At 50.0% G+C, this 14,580-nt stretch overlaps 1 protein-coding gene across 1 annotated transcript; it reads right to left on the bottom strand.

The window, feature by feature from the left end:
• Positions 1-3,981: 3,981 nt before the first annotated feature.
• Positions 3,982-10,000, bottom strand: Smim35 (small integral membrane protein 35). The gene is made up of 5 exons (XM_048795612.1): positions 9,952-10,000; positions 9,204-9,350; positions 8,242-8,275; positions 7,367-7,501; positions 3,982-7,155 (listed from the first exon to the last, which is right to left on the bottom strand). The coding sequence occupies exons 1-4, from the start codon at positions 9,998-10,000 to the stop codon at positions 7,402-7,404; spliced, it is 330 nt and encodes a 109-aa protein (XP_048651569.1). The 3' UTR covers positions 3,982-7,155; positions 7,367-7,401.
• Positions 10,001-14,580: the final 4,580 nt, after the last annotated feature.

Here is a 14,580-nt window from a genome sequence, read left to right as displayed (position 1 = left end):
CCAGGACAAGCAGCAGCCCATGGAGCTGTGACCCGGGATGGGAAGACCAAAGTGGGGCCCCTCCTTGGTGGAGGGTGTGGCAGGTACAAAGGACTATGGCAAGATGGCTTTGGAGGCTGGTGTGGCTGGAATGGGCAGCTAAGTGGGACTGTGGAGAGAGAAAGGCCAGAGGATGGAGGGCTGGGCCACAGAAGGGTCTGCTCTGGATTCCAAGAGCCATGGAGGTTGGGGTCCCCTTGTCATCTGGGGGACATACTGCCCATGTATTAGTGAGGGCGGGGTAGGTCCCACCCTGGCCCCCAGGGAGGTCCTGATGCCAGCTGGGTGAGGGACAGCTGGTCTGTGGGACTTACCTTGACCCCTGCCACCCACCTACCCACAGGGGAAGGGGGCATTCCAGTCCATTCATAGCACAACTGCAGGCTCACCGTGATCCCCTGCCGCCTGACCTCAGACACCCCACCTGCCTGCTCACTGCCTGGGACTCTGCCATCTCTTAAACCAAGTTCCCCCAGGGACAGCCTCCACACCTGCAGCAAGCCCGGAGCAGGCAGGTGACCTCTGGGCTGCGTTGCTCACAGTCCCCAACCCTGCAGGTGCCCTGCAAGTGCTTGATAGAAGTGTGCTAAAAGAATGGATGGACTCTGGAAGGTTCCAACAACTCAGGAAGGACACGTAGCATGTGGTCATTAGTGCACAGGACTGAGCAGGAATGGGAGGTGTGCATCTACTTTGGTAGGGTGTGATTGATGGTGGCATGCCTGTGACCCCAGCTGCGTGGGATGCTGGGGCAGCAGGGACACTTGAACACAGGAGTTCAAGACCAGCCTGGGCAGCACACGAAGACACTGTCTCAAAACCAAGGTATCCTTTTAAGAAAGGGCTAGGGGTGTAGCTCACTTGCACATGTAATTACGCAATAGTCATGCGTTTACACACATACACTTTTGCACACTCGCTAATTACGCAATAGTCATACATTCACACACATGTACACTCATGCACACATACTCCCACACACATGCACACATTCATGCACATACACACTCAATACGCAATAGTCATACATTCACTTATGCACACTCACGCACCCACACATAGATACACCCATTCATACTCACACAAACATTACACACTCACACACATTTGTGCACACCTATACACACACGCACACATAAGCACACACACGCATGCAAATATGCACACACGCATGCACAGACACCCTCAATCTCACACACACTGGCACACATACACACTGACAGAAACATACTCACACACACATACACTAATACACACTCACAAACTCACACATATAAATAAACCCTTTCATACTCATACACTCACATACTCTCATGCACACTCACACACAATACACATTCCACACACTTGCACTCATAAATGCACCCATACACATGCACACACTTATACACACTCACATGCTCATTAACATGCACACACACACTTACACAGATATGTGCACACCCATAGACTCATACAGACTCACATGCACTCACAACACTTACACTCACATATACATTCACACACATACACATATTCACACACTCACACATATATACACCCTTTCACACTCATGAACACTCACACACCCATACATGCTCATGCACACATGCACACTCACACACAAACTCAAACTCACACACACAGGCACACACATACACACTTAAACATACAAAGACATGCACACTAACACACACATCTACACTGACACACCCAAGCACACATACACATATGCATAGTCTCACACACACATTCAGATACACTCACATACCCATACACACATGTACACTCATGCACACATACTCCCACACACATGCACACATTCATGCACATACACACTCAATACGCAATAGTCATACATATACATGTACACACTGACACATATATACCCTCGCCCTCACATGCATTCACACACATATACACTGTATCAAGCACTCACAAATTCATGCACACACACTTCCACACACATACACACTCACACATTTGCACATACACTCACAAACATACACACACATACATACACACCAATACTCATACAAACACACTCACTGACACACACACCCATACACTCACATACACATATGCACACTCACACCACATACACACTCACACATTTATCCACACTCACACCACATACACATGTACACAGACACACCCACACATATTCACAACACACTCACAAAGATACACACTTTAACATGCACACTCACACAAAAAAGCACACACAAACACACATATACATACACACAAACACATACACACACACACACATTCTCCACTTGCTCCTTCCCAGATCCCAGCACTGTGGAGCTGAGGTTATCCATACTCTGAAATAGCCTCAGAGCTGGAAGGGAGCTTGAGACCCTCAGGTTCAATGGCAGCTGTATGCACAACAGATATATGGGACCCAGAGAGCCTGAGCCCAGCCACTACAAGAGGAAGAACTAGGATTAGAACAGAAAATGAGGCTTCCTAGTTTCCCACCCATCCTTCTCCCACTGGCTCCTTGCTTGGATGGGATATGAGAAACTTCACCCAGCTTTGGGAGGAGCGACCCCCACCTCTGCAGGGCCCACCCAGTGGGCCTCCGGTGCTGCCCCACCTGTTGTTTTGTTGTTCTGCTGATACTCTGGGCACAGAACATTTTCACTTCTGGTCCCCTAGTGTGAGAATTCACCAGGCCACTGGCTTCCTGTTTTGTACCAAATCTGCTTAAATATCACCAATTCTAGATGGTTTTTGATCACTAAGCAAATTTTTAAAAATATAATATTGACACTCCCTTGCGCTCCTACTTTGAGTTTCCCAGACTCTGGGAGCAGAGAGAGGACACCATACATGCCGCCCTCTTGGTTCCCATCATCTGGTCCATGGGGCAAGGCCATGAAGACTCGAAGGAGAACCCAGAGTAAAAGAGCCCGTCCTCAGCTGCCAGGATCCTCACGGTTTTAATCATCTCTTGGGTTGTTCCTTAGGTAGAAGACCTCACCATCTGTGAGTGCCCTTCTCTAGAAGTTTATCTGCTCAAGAGCACAGAGTTGGATGTGGGTGAAGATGTGGAGAGGAGATCAAATTGCTGGTTTTCAGAACACCTAAGACTGAGCCAGGCAAAAAGCCCCACAAAAGATGCCCTGAAGAAATTGAGCAGCCTTTCCACCTGATTTCCTGAGAAGTTGCTGCCTAGGGCCAGGACCAAGCAAGGCTCCAGAGAGAGCTCAGAAGGACTATCAGGCCTGATTCTGTCTCTAAGAAGTGGCCCCCAAATAGGAGAGAGCAAGAATGAATGAGCACAAGGAAATCATCACGTTATGGAAGCCAGAGAGTGTTTATGATTAAAATCACAAGAGAACAAGAGCTGCAGGTTTTTGAGGCAGCTCCCTGGAGAAGCAAAATTTGAGCTGGCGTGAAGGATGGGCAGAAGGTGATGCCTCAGGGTCAAGGAGGGTATGGATAACCAAAGGAAGAACAAGGAGTGGCCAGTGAGATGCTCAGAGCCGAGATGGGGCCAGGAGGCCTGAGAGTCCTGCTCATGGTAGCAGTGGACACAGAAAGGAGACCTGCTGGAGACAGGGGCTGGTTTCTTGGGGACCAAGGACCTCAGGGTCACTGCTGGCTTGGACTGAGGGTACAGGTGGGCAACAAAGGGTTATAAGGAGAGTAAATTCTCTCCAGGCCTGGAGCAGACCACTTCACTGTGCTCTCAGCCTATTTCCTCACCCCTGGGGTTGGCAGGCTACAGTGCGGATGTGTGAACGGAGACCCCACCCTGCACCAACGTGTGCCCGCCCCACAGAGGTTGGTGTTTTCCTTCCAGGGAAAGAGTGGCTTGGTTGGGAACGGTCTAGTCTTCAATCCTGGGCAGATCTCAGCAAAGTCCAGACAATGCCCAAGTAGCAGTTAGAATCTTGGCCCATTGGGGTCTAGAGCCACTACAACTCATAAATGAGAGCATTGGGACTATACTTTGTGCTTGCATCTTTTGTTTATTGAGCACCCACTGTGTGACAGCACTTATGCTAAACATGAATACAGAGAATTTTTAAAAAGCAAGACAAGGTAAGAGCCAGGAGGATCCTTGAAGAAATAGTCCAGTCTTTTGATTTCCTGATGCTGAAATAGATGACCAGAGAGGTGGAGTGACTAACCCAGGGACACATAGCATGGCAGGGCAATGTCAGAATCAGACTCTATTCTCCAGAGCTCCATCCTTACCTCACTAAGCCCCGAGGCCAGGCTGCATCCAGGAGGCCACAGACTCTGCTCAGGCTCCAGTGCAGACAGTAGTGAGCAGCTGTGGAGCTTTAGGCAAAGCATGCTACCTCTTGGAACCTTTCAGCTCCCATATGTAAAGTGGGACCAATCATAATTCCTGTGTCACAGGGTTGCCACAATGTCCAAAATGCAATAACAAGTCGGAAAAAAAGTTCCCTCTTCTAGGACAAGGCCGATTTTCAAGGTTATATTCGCTGTTTCCTCTTTACTCCACAAGCACTTATCAAGCACCTCTATGTACTTCAGTTTTAGGGGCCCCTAGAGACCTATAGGACCTAACCTTGCCCGCAAAGGGCTCAGCTTGGTTGGGGAACAAGACAAATGGAGCAAACACGGCCCTCTACAACCAGGATCAAAAGGGGTGGTATCTGAGTCTCGAGTCCTAAGAAGAGTTGCAGGAAAAATGGGACTTGAGCCACACTGTGCAGGGGCGGGTGGGGGATAAGAGGGCACTCCGGGTTGGGGAACAGCCCTGACCAGGAGAGGACCTGGGAGTGGGCAGCCCACAGTACCGCAGGCTCCCAAGGTTGCGTCTCGACTCATCTGCTATGGCCTGAAGGAATGAAGAGGGAGGGAGATGGTGCAGCAGAGGCCCTGGCACAGCAAGGGCTGGGCGCCCAGCCAGGGCCCAGCCCACAGACCTGTAGCCTTGATTTCTAGGAAGTTCTCCTCTCTTATTTATGAGCAAGTGGGAATCTGGCCCTTCAGAGTCCTCAACAGAAACATGTGGAGTCCTAGGGTGGGGCCAGGGGGGGCCAAGAAAGCTCTGCTGGGCCTGCGGAAGTAAAGAAAATGATGGGGGAGGAGAGGGGACAAGGAGCACGTCAGAAGGCCCCAAAAAAGGAAGCAGCCCACTCTCAGTTCCGCTCCCAAGGATGGGAAATACCCTCCATTCTCCCAGTCCTCAGCAGCTGTTCCTGCATCCTCTCCTGAAGCCACCAGACCTGGGACGAGGACCACTGGGTTGAGCCCCAACCTCCTTTCAAGTGTCCTTGAAGCTGGTGGGTCCCAAGCACTTTCAGGGACCCTTGAGCAGCCCTGCAGGGACTGCAGACCCCGGATTTACACTGAGAAGGGCATGATTGAAAGCGTCACCAGGAATGGACACCCTATAGGTTAAACTGTGGGTCTAAACCAGGTGCCGTGGCGCATGCCTGTGATCCCAGCATCTTGGGAAGCTGAGGCAGGAGGATTGCAAGTTCAAAGCCAGCCTCCGCAACTAAGTGAGACCCTGTCTCTAAATAAAATACAAAAAGAACTGGGGACATGGCTAAGTGGTTAAGCATCCTTGGGTTCAATGTCTGGTACTAAAGTGGGTAGGGGGACCTGTGGGTCTAGTTCTCAGAGCTGAGATCCAAGGAAGAAGGAAGCCAGAGTCAATCCGTCTCCTTTTCTCCATTTCTCCCAAGAGACCTTCAAGGAAGAGAGGGAATCCAAAGCCATTAAGGGCTCTTCTCCACTCCCACCTAGTCAGAGGTAGAAGACCCAGTAAAGTCTTCCAAAAAGACTGTGTTTATAAAGTCAAGGCTTGGTTACGTGGAGGACGACACAGGAATCCCCTGACAGGAAATGAGGGGGGGAGGGGTCGGCAAGGCCACTCTCCTTCCTTCTGCTCTGCTAGATCCCAAAACCAGAAAGAAACAAGGCCTCAGGAAAAGAAAGATAGGAAGATAAATCACATGACCCCTCTCCCCCTCCCGGTCAGCTGCCTGGGTAGTGGCCTTGGTGCTGGACAATGGCAGAGAAGCCAGGGCTGTAGTTGTGTCAGCAGGTTTCAACAGCCACCGCTGCTGATCCCCTCTCACGTCTTGCTCCATCCACAGCTGCCTGGGGACTCACCCCCTCTGGATAGAACAACAGCATCATCAAGGACCGACTAAGTCAACACCCCAGGGCCAGCTCCGCCTCTGGCCCCGTAGGTCCCTCTACAGGAAGGAGTGATGACTGGCAAGGCACATTGTCCTGCTGTCCTCGGGGTGACACCTGTTTCTTCCTTTCTCTTGTTCTTATCTGCTTCCCTCAGCCTCGCCTGGGTTCCTCTTTCTGCTTTCTCCACTCCACCACTTTCTGCTTCCCAGGGCCGACTTGGCTCAGGAAACCCAGGGTACTGGGAGATACTGTCCCCTGTGCCCCATGCCCACCCTGGCACAGGAGCCCAGGCTACTGGGACATTTCTAGTCTATTCTCAGAACTACCAATCAAAATTGAGAGCTAACCACATTCGGGAGGCACTGAGGCCTGTCACGGAGGGAGAGCGGGCCCAGGGCAGGGAGTAGAGCCGGGTAGAGGGCAGCAATTCCAGGGAAAGAATGGAAAGTGCCAGAACCAAGCATAGAGGGAGGCAGGGCAGAGTAAAGGCTGAACTCCGTCTTCAGAGAAGTTGTCCTCTGATGGGAAGGTAAAAAACCCTGTCTGGAGTCCCACCTCTATTTCCATAGAACTTTGCCCAGTGAAGATATGACTGTCTTTCCAGCCCCTGGTGTCAACCCTATAAGAGGAAGTGATGGGACCCGCCACCTGAGGTGCTCCCTCTGGAGTCTGGGGGCTCCTCCCACACTGTAGGGTGTGGCTTGGCTCCTCAGGACGCCTCAGCAACTCCTGCAGGCTCAGGGCCTCCTGGAGTCCGGTCCTTCTCCCTGGGGTGGCCGCCTCGCTGGTTCCTGTGAGAAGGCTGCTGCCACCTGGCCAGTCCCTCCCCAGAGGCCTGACTCTCCCCAGGACTCTCAGGTCACAGGCTAGTGAAGTATCCAAAGAAGACTCCTCATCCTCCACCTTCAGAGGCCAGGCCAGGTCTTGAGGACCCAGAAGAGGGAGAGCAGCCCAGGAGAGCCCAGGATGGTCAGGAGCTAAGCCAGGAGTCTGTTCCTAGAAAAGAAAAGGAAGGGGGAAAGAGAAGAGGTGTGAGACGGTTCCTTTAAACCATGTCACCTAGTGAGGCTTCTTCCAGCAAGAAAGAAGGCACTAAATCATCTCTGAATTTTGAGTGGTCCTTGGCGCTGGGCATGGGTGCCTGGACCCCTTTAGGGCTTTATTTGGACTTGAGATTCACTCAGGAGTTCTGCAGCTTCTCACTCACCTCTCCCAGGCTCTAGAAGCCAGGTGCTGCCCCCGTCAGACTAACCCGTTGGAGAACTTCATGTAGCCGCCATCTGGACTGCTGATATGGCCACTGATGGTGAAGGGTGGCCCCACTTCCAGATCCTTCAGGGTCCTGAGAAAGGTTATCTTATTAAGCTCCTAGAGCTGAGAACCCAGCCTCTCCCTGGGGCTGCGTATCCCTGGTCTAGACATAGGAAGACATTCCTGGCTGTGGGGGCCGTCTCCAGGTAGCTGACTCACTGACCTATCTTCCAGAATAGGACTAGTCCCATTTCTCAAGGCCAGGAGGAGCAGGACTGCAGGAAATAGATGAGATGACTCAGCCCAAGAGGACCTTCTGACTCCAGCTCCCCTCTTCTCTTTCTTTCATTGCTCCTCTTTTAACACCATACTGTGCCAAAGATGGCATTGTTCATGATCACAGCGTCTCCGGCATAGACAGTGAAATGCTTGAGGACAGAGAGAATACCTAGCCACCTTTGTCCCCTTAGGAATGCATACCACAATACCGGCCACACTAGAACCTTACCAAATAAATGATGAATGGATGGGTGGATGGATAGATGGATGGGTGGATGGATAGAGGGATGGGTGGATGGATAGAGGGATGGACGTTCCCTGCCTGAGAATGATCCCTGCTAAGAGGATCACTGTCATTAGGATCTCACATGGTTCTCTCTATGCTCAAGTTTTTCATGGAACTTTTCCAAATGGATTCTATTTGGTTTGTGTAGGGGTACGGAAAGGAGATGGGAAGGGAAACAGTAAGTTCTGGCTCCATCTTTGAGTCTTTCTTCATCATACTTAACCCCCAGTGCACACCCCACCCAGATCAGCTCTGTATCTACTCACCGGATTTGGTACAAGTTGAAGACAAAATTAGGCCCTGGGAAAACAACCAGAAAGAGAGTTAGTAACTCCAGGGAAACTGCCAGGACCCTTCCAGAATGATCTGGTACTCCCTCACCCCTGTCTGGAGGAGCAGATGACTAGGCCTTGGGATGCCGTGTGAGGGCCCAAGGCTTCTAAGGGCCCTGCCCCTGTTGGGAGGGAGGCAGTACCAGCCTAGAGTTCAAAAGAACCAGGCCTCCTCGGTTTCAATCCCACTCCATTCTTTTCCACCCCTGTGACTTTAGCCTCACATCCTCCTCTACTTCAAAAATGGAAGCTATAATAACTTTGTCCTCCTGTGGAATTTTTTTAAAAAGAATAATATTAGGCAAAACATTGTAGGTGCTTAACAAATATTTGTAGACACCGGTTAAAGTTTACTATAGATCTAAGAAATTTTCACTACCTCTCGTCATTCCATCATGTCCCTCCCACTTTCCCAGAGTCCTATGAAAAGCACAGATTTGTCCCTAGAATTGAAAACACCTCAGTGAATTCCAGGAGACTCCCGGGGAAGCTGGAACGTCGGCACACTTAGGAGAGGACCCAGGACCCACGGATGGGGCAGGGTCTCCCAGGAGCCAGACAGGACCACCTGGAACTTGGCCTGCCAGTCCCTTGCCCTTGGCCTTGAGGGCCCACACAGGCCCCTGGGAGAGACCCCTGTGGGCCATGAAGAAAGGGGAAGCTGGCTGTTTGCTGGGGTGGGAGGAGCCCCCATTCTTTCAATAAAGGTCACATTGCCCCACCCCAGCCAGTTCAGCGCTCAGCTACCCAGTCAAGGCTTCAACCACAGAACTGCCACAGGAAAGAATTTTGCATCCCGCAGTGCTTCAAGACTGGCAGTTCCGCTGCCTTGGCAACCGCTACAGGACAGGTGGGGCCGGGCAGAGCTGGGGTGATGGGGGCCAGTGCTCACTTACCCTCCCAGCAGTACCCACGCTGGTACCACTTGGCCAGGCTGTAGCCGAGGATGGACACGAGCAGCAGTGACAGCCCCACGCTGAGGATCAGGCCCAAGGTGCTAATGGAGTCCTCCCCTGCAGAGGGACACAGCAGCCTTGAGTCCTCTCACAGCCCCTCGCACTGGCTGACCTGCACCATGGGCCACTGCCCATCAAAGTCACTATCCCCTGGAAGTCTCAATCAGAGCTAGTTCACTCAGCCCGACCACACTGCCACATAAAACTCAGATACTTAAATTGTTAGAGTAAGACATGCAATAGTTAATCCAAAGGAAGTGACCTCTGATAACAGCTTGGAGCTGGGAGGCCTTCCTGAATCCTCAGGCATTCTGCTTGATGGAAAAGTCACTGCTGTTGGGGGACGAGCCCGGGACATCCAGCCTTGGTGTGAGTGAGGTGGCTGGGAGGGGCAGGCTGGAGACGCCCAAGAGCACAGACCCGAGGAACTGCTTTCCCCTGCCCGCTCTTCAAAGCCCATGTGCCCAGCAGCAGGGTGAACCCTGGGCTCTGCCTGCTGCTGGTACTTGCCCCTTCTTCCCTTTTTGTGGTATGAGCACTTGGCTAAATTTATATTTTGTTTGTAAAGCTTCACCAAGAGAAGGAAACAGACTGGAAATATGTGGGGCCAGAGACGAGAGAAGCAGAAGCAGAGGGAGACAAGGTTCTGAGGAGAGGCTGAGGGTAGGCGCACCATGGGACAACCCACCTGGGGTCAGGGTGCTCATGAAGGGGAGAGCAGACCCCTCCAGCCCCATGAGGCACCAGGACTGTGGCAGAGCACGATGATTTGCCTCCTTGACCTAATGGCTTGAGGGGTGTTGCCTAGAGGTCAAGAGGTGCACTGGTCAGGCCCAGACCCTGGGTGCTGGCTAGCATCTGAAATCCAGCTCTGTCACTTGCCAACTCTGGGGCCCATGTCGCTCCCTTCATCTTGCTAACAGTCAATTGCCGTGGTGCAAAGTGAGACTAAAATAAGTACACATAGAGTTATTGTGATGATGAAGGGAGATGTTGAGGAAGGAGCACTGAGAAGAGGGCCTGGCACACACAAAGTGCTTAATAGATGCTGGTCATATCATTGTTGTTGTTGTCATTAACATTATCAATAATGCAAATACATTTTTATTTGCTTTTTATTTATTCTGGTGGTGGGGATTGAGCCCAGGGGCACTTTATCATTGAGCCACATCCACCAACCCTTTTAATTTTTTTTATTTTGAGATAGGGTCTCACTCAGTTGCTGAGGCTGGCTTTGAACTTTCGATCCTGCTGCCTCAGCCCCCCAAGTGGCTGGGATTACAGGTGTGTGCCACTGCACCCAGCTTGCAAGTACATTTTTAAATACTTCACAGTTCTCCCCACCCACACCTTTCTGTCTTTCATGCCCCTTGGTCCTTGCCGTTAAAGCAGCCATGTGAAAAGAACATGACCACCAGATGCAGAGAAAAGGGAGTCTCTCCTCTGTCTTTAAGGGATCTGTCCCCTGGAAATCTCAATCAGAGCTAGTTCACTCAGTCCAGGCCCTTAGAGAAACACAAAGAATTCACAGTATAGACAAAAAATAAGTGAGCCTAAGATTTACCTTCTTGGTCAAACTGTTATTGCAGTTTAGCCTACCTGGCCAATATAATTACTAATATTATTTCCTCCCCTGGGATCCTCAGCAGCTCAAGAGCTGGATAAAAAGAGGAAGCAAGAGATGACACAGTCTAAGGAAAAAAAAGGTATAGGGAGCGACCACCAGTTTCTCACTGGGGGGTTCTTCTTCCTGCGGAGGAGGGTGTAAGCCACCTGAGAACTTAAAGTCTGAAATAATTAGTGAAGAACAAAAGACAAAGAGTCAGAAATGTATTTACAAAAGCAGAGCCCCCTGATAGGTCCATTCCACACGAGAGCTGGAAGTAGACAAAGGAAAGACGGCTCCAGTGGTTTATTTAAGGGGGTATATTAAAGGCAGGGATAAGGTTAAGGGGCAGAGTCATGCTTCAGGATATCTTGTAGTCAGCAGGTTGATTGGCATCTTGGCAGGTCACACCTGTCTCAGGTGCTGTGTGGGACTTGGCAGAGTGGGATAGGAATTCACAATGTGTCAGGGCAGTTAACCAGAGGAAGGGTCCACTGGTCATTCCCAGACACAGATGCTCTTACCACATGAAGCCCATGGATGGCTCCCCACAGAAAGGCTTAGCCGATGCCAATATTGGAGTCCAGCACAGGAGCCAGCCACAGAGCCCCAACCCAGAACCCAAGAACAGCTTAGAAGCGGCTGCGATGGTCTGAACTCATCCTCCAAAATTCATGTTTAAATGTAATGGCTAATGTGATAGTATCTGCCATGTGAGGACAGAGCCCCCACCTACTTGGAAGGACACAGTCACAGGATGCCTTGTTAAACAGATAGCAGCCCTCACCAGACACCAAACCTGCCAGAACCTTGACTTCCCAGCCTCCAGAAGTGTGAGAAATAAATTTCTATTCTTTACAAATTAGCCCCAGTCTCAGGTGTTTTGTTATAGCAGTACGAATGGAGGAGAAGCAGAGCAGTGGCCTGTTGAACTGGAAGGTGCCTGAGGGGAGGCAGGTGCAGGTGGGTGGGGAGGGGAGCGGACCATGTAGCAGCCCCTTGCGAGGCCAAGCAGTTCTTTTTTTTAATATTTATTTTTCAGGTGTAGATGGACACAACACAATGCCTTTATTTTTATGTGGTGTGAGGATCGAACCCGGGTCCCGCCTGTGCTAGGCGAGCACTCTACTGCTGAGCCACAATCCCAGCCCCTCTGGAAGTATTTGATCTTATCTTCTCTGCGCCAGGCACTGTTGCAAGCACCTGAATTACAGCAATAAGTAGAGCCAATAAAAATCCTTGTCCTTATGGAGAGTGCATACCAGTGGAGGAAACAGGCAAAGCACAAAGAAATAAATTACATGGCACCCGAGAAGGAGGTGCCTGCTACGGGCGGGGAAGCAGAGAGAGTACTGTGAGGGTGGAGGGGACATTTTAAATAAAGTGGCCAGGGAAGGCCTTGTGGAGAAGGCACAACTGAAGAGCAGAGATGTAAAGGAAGTGAGAGAGTGTTGAGAGGCTGTGGCTCTCAACAAAGAGAGAGAAAGAGAGAGAGACGGGGGAGGCCATGCAGATACCAGGTAGGAACGTGCTAGGCTGCGGAAGCAGTAGGTACAAGGGAGACAGGAGCAGGGCCCGCAGGCCCAGGAGCGCAGGGCAGCCCTAGTGGGGAACCAGAGAGCAGTAGAGGAGGTGGTTACGGGAACCACTCCTGGGGTTCCTGGAAGGCAATGAGGGGAACTTGGCTTTTCCTCTCAACATGATGGGGAGTCCTAGAGGACTTAGAGAAAGGACATGACCTGAAGTTTTGAAAAGATGTCACCAGCTTGCTACTGTGTGTCAAGAATAGACAGGGCAGAGATGACTGAAGACGTGTTACTGAGGCAACTGAATAACCCCTGCAGCTTCACCTGCTATAAATTAACTTAAAAATCATTAATTTGGGAGGTCACACCACTGGACGATACATTATTAGTCTCCTACTGGCTTTGCTGTAGGCAGCACTTCTAATATGGGTTTTGATGGGAACGGTTGCCTAGGTTACTGTGCAGGGACCTGAAGGCCACTTTTGCTGAAACACTGACTCTTCCCTTGGGCCTGCCGAGGTCCCGCGGGTGGCTGCAGCAGGATGAAAAGCTTGTCACCTCTGCCTTCATACTGTGTCTGTTGCCTTTGCTGCCTTAACCTTTGGGTCAGATTTTACTCATCTCTCCATGTACATGGGGATGTTCTTTCCAATGTTGATCAGCTGAGAAATGTTTTGTCCAGAACTATAATATAGGGTTAAGTTGACCTAGACTTACCAAGTCTCTTTTTTTCCCTCTTTAAGACAAAAACCATCTATCATCTGCCATGTCCAGAAACACCAGACCATGAAAAAAGCAAAAAGAGGTAGAACCCTAGTTCCTAGAAGATCTCAGCCTATTTCCAAAAAAGACACTAATATCCCTTCCCTTCCTTAGACTCTCTCCCTCATTATTCCTGACCTGTATCTGTAACCCTTCAACTCCTTGGAGTTGAGAAGTTGATTTGCAAGCACAGCTCCTGCTTCTTTATTCTTTGGACACTATTTGAATAAAGTTCTTTCCTTTCCCATCACCTCTTTGAGTCTCTGGCTTTATCAAGTGGCAGCAGAATCAGATTTTTTTTCCTGTTATAGAAAAACAGAAAAGGGGGGCTAACTGCAAACATCCAAGCAAGCAATGATCTTTGCAAGAAAGTAGGGCAAGAACTAAGACGGGGTCAAAGAAAGGTCATCTAAGTGGGTGATCAAGAGAGGGAGAGTGACCTAAAAGTTCAGGTCTTTAAGAACTAGGGAGTGGTGACCCAGTGGGCAGGGCCCGTGACTCAGCACGGTGTGATAGTAGTACTGGTTGTGTTTGTGGAAGTTGGGGTTTTGAAGGGTTTCATCAGAGGAATGTCAACCAGGGGTTGAAAGTACCAGAGGAAAGCACCAGCAGGGGAGTCCCGGGCCTTCCTGACATCCAGAGGAGAGGCAAGGGAGCTGCTGCTCTTTGACCACCCCTCCTCCCAGGAGCGCCTTTGGCCTACAGGAGCTGGCCTTTCGAGGATGTTCCCTCAAGTAATATTCCTAGTCGCCCTTTATCTACCCTTTCACTTTTATCATAAAATGTTTCATGCATGTAAGTACATAGAATACCATAATTAACATCCATGTAGTTATTACCAATTTTAAAAAGGTTCTAAAATTTGCCATTATTTCTTCTAAAGCATCTCAATCTCAGAGTAGTCCTTTCTTCTCACTCCCTTTAAGTAACTGGTCTCCCAAATTTGTTTATCTTTCCTATGCACATTTTTAATTCTGTCGCTTCATAGTTTTTCCATAAATCCTATAAAAATGGTAGTAGAAATACTTCTGCTTCCAGCCATCGTGGAATAATAGGGACCCAATTTACACTCCCATCTTCAATAACTAGAAAACCAAGCAAAATATGTAAAACAAGTTCAAGGTAGTAAAGGACGGTGGTCCTGAAGGAAGAAAATGAAGTGAGCCATCCTCTGAGATTGCCCAGTTTACTGTCCAGGTGAATTTCCAAAACCTAGTACAGGGAGGAGGAACCCACAGAAAGCCCAGCTCAGTCTGAAGTTGAGGAGACAAAATCTGGAAATCAAGGCAGTTAGCCAAAACCCCAGAGAGGAGGGAGTTGGACAGAGAGAATGATTTCCAGAAATCCATCAGCAAAGGGGACCTCAGAGTCTTGGGCTGTGGCTTGTCTTTTAGTTTTACTTTTTTTTTTTTTTTTTTTTTTT

The sequence above is a fragment of the Marmota marmota genome, unplaced genomic scaffold (assembly GCF_001458135.2).
Source record: "Marmota marmota marmota unplaced genomic scaffold, marMar, whole genome shotgun sequence".
NCBI lineage: Eukaryota > Metazoa > Chordata > Mammalia > Rodentia > Sciuridae > Marmota > Marmota marmota.
This window is presented reverse-complemented; position numbering and strand designations above follow the sequence as displayed.

Bases quoted from the DNA above. Each gene is read 5' to 3' on its own strand.
- Smim35 (XM_048795612.1), bottom strand. From the start codon at position 10,000: ATGGGGCTGGAGGGGTCTGCTCTCCCCTTCATGAGCACCCTGACCCCA. The intron at 9,351-9,951 runs GTGGGTTGTCCC...AGGGGCTGTGAG, and splicing joins CATGAGCACCCTGACCCCAG to AGGACTCAAGGCTGCTGTGT. The intron at 8,276-9,203 runs GTAAGTGAGCAC...TTGTTTTCCCAG, and splicing joins GCGTGGGTACTGCTGGGAGG to GGCCTAATTTTGTCTTCAAC.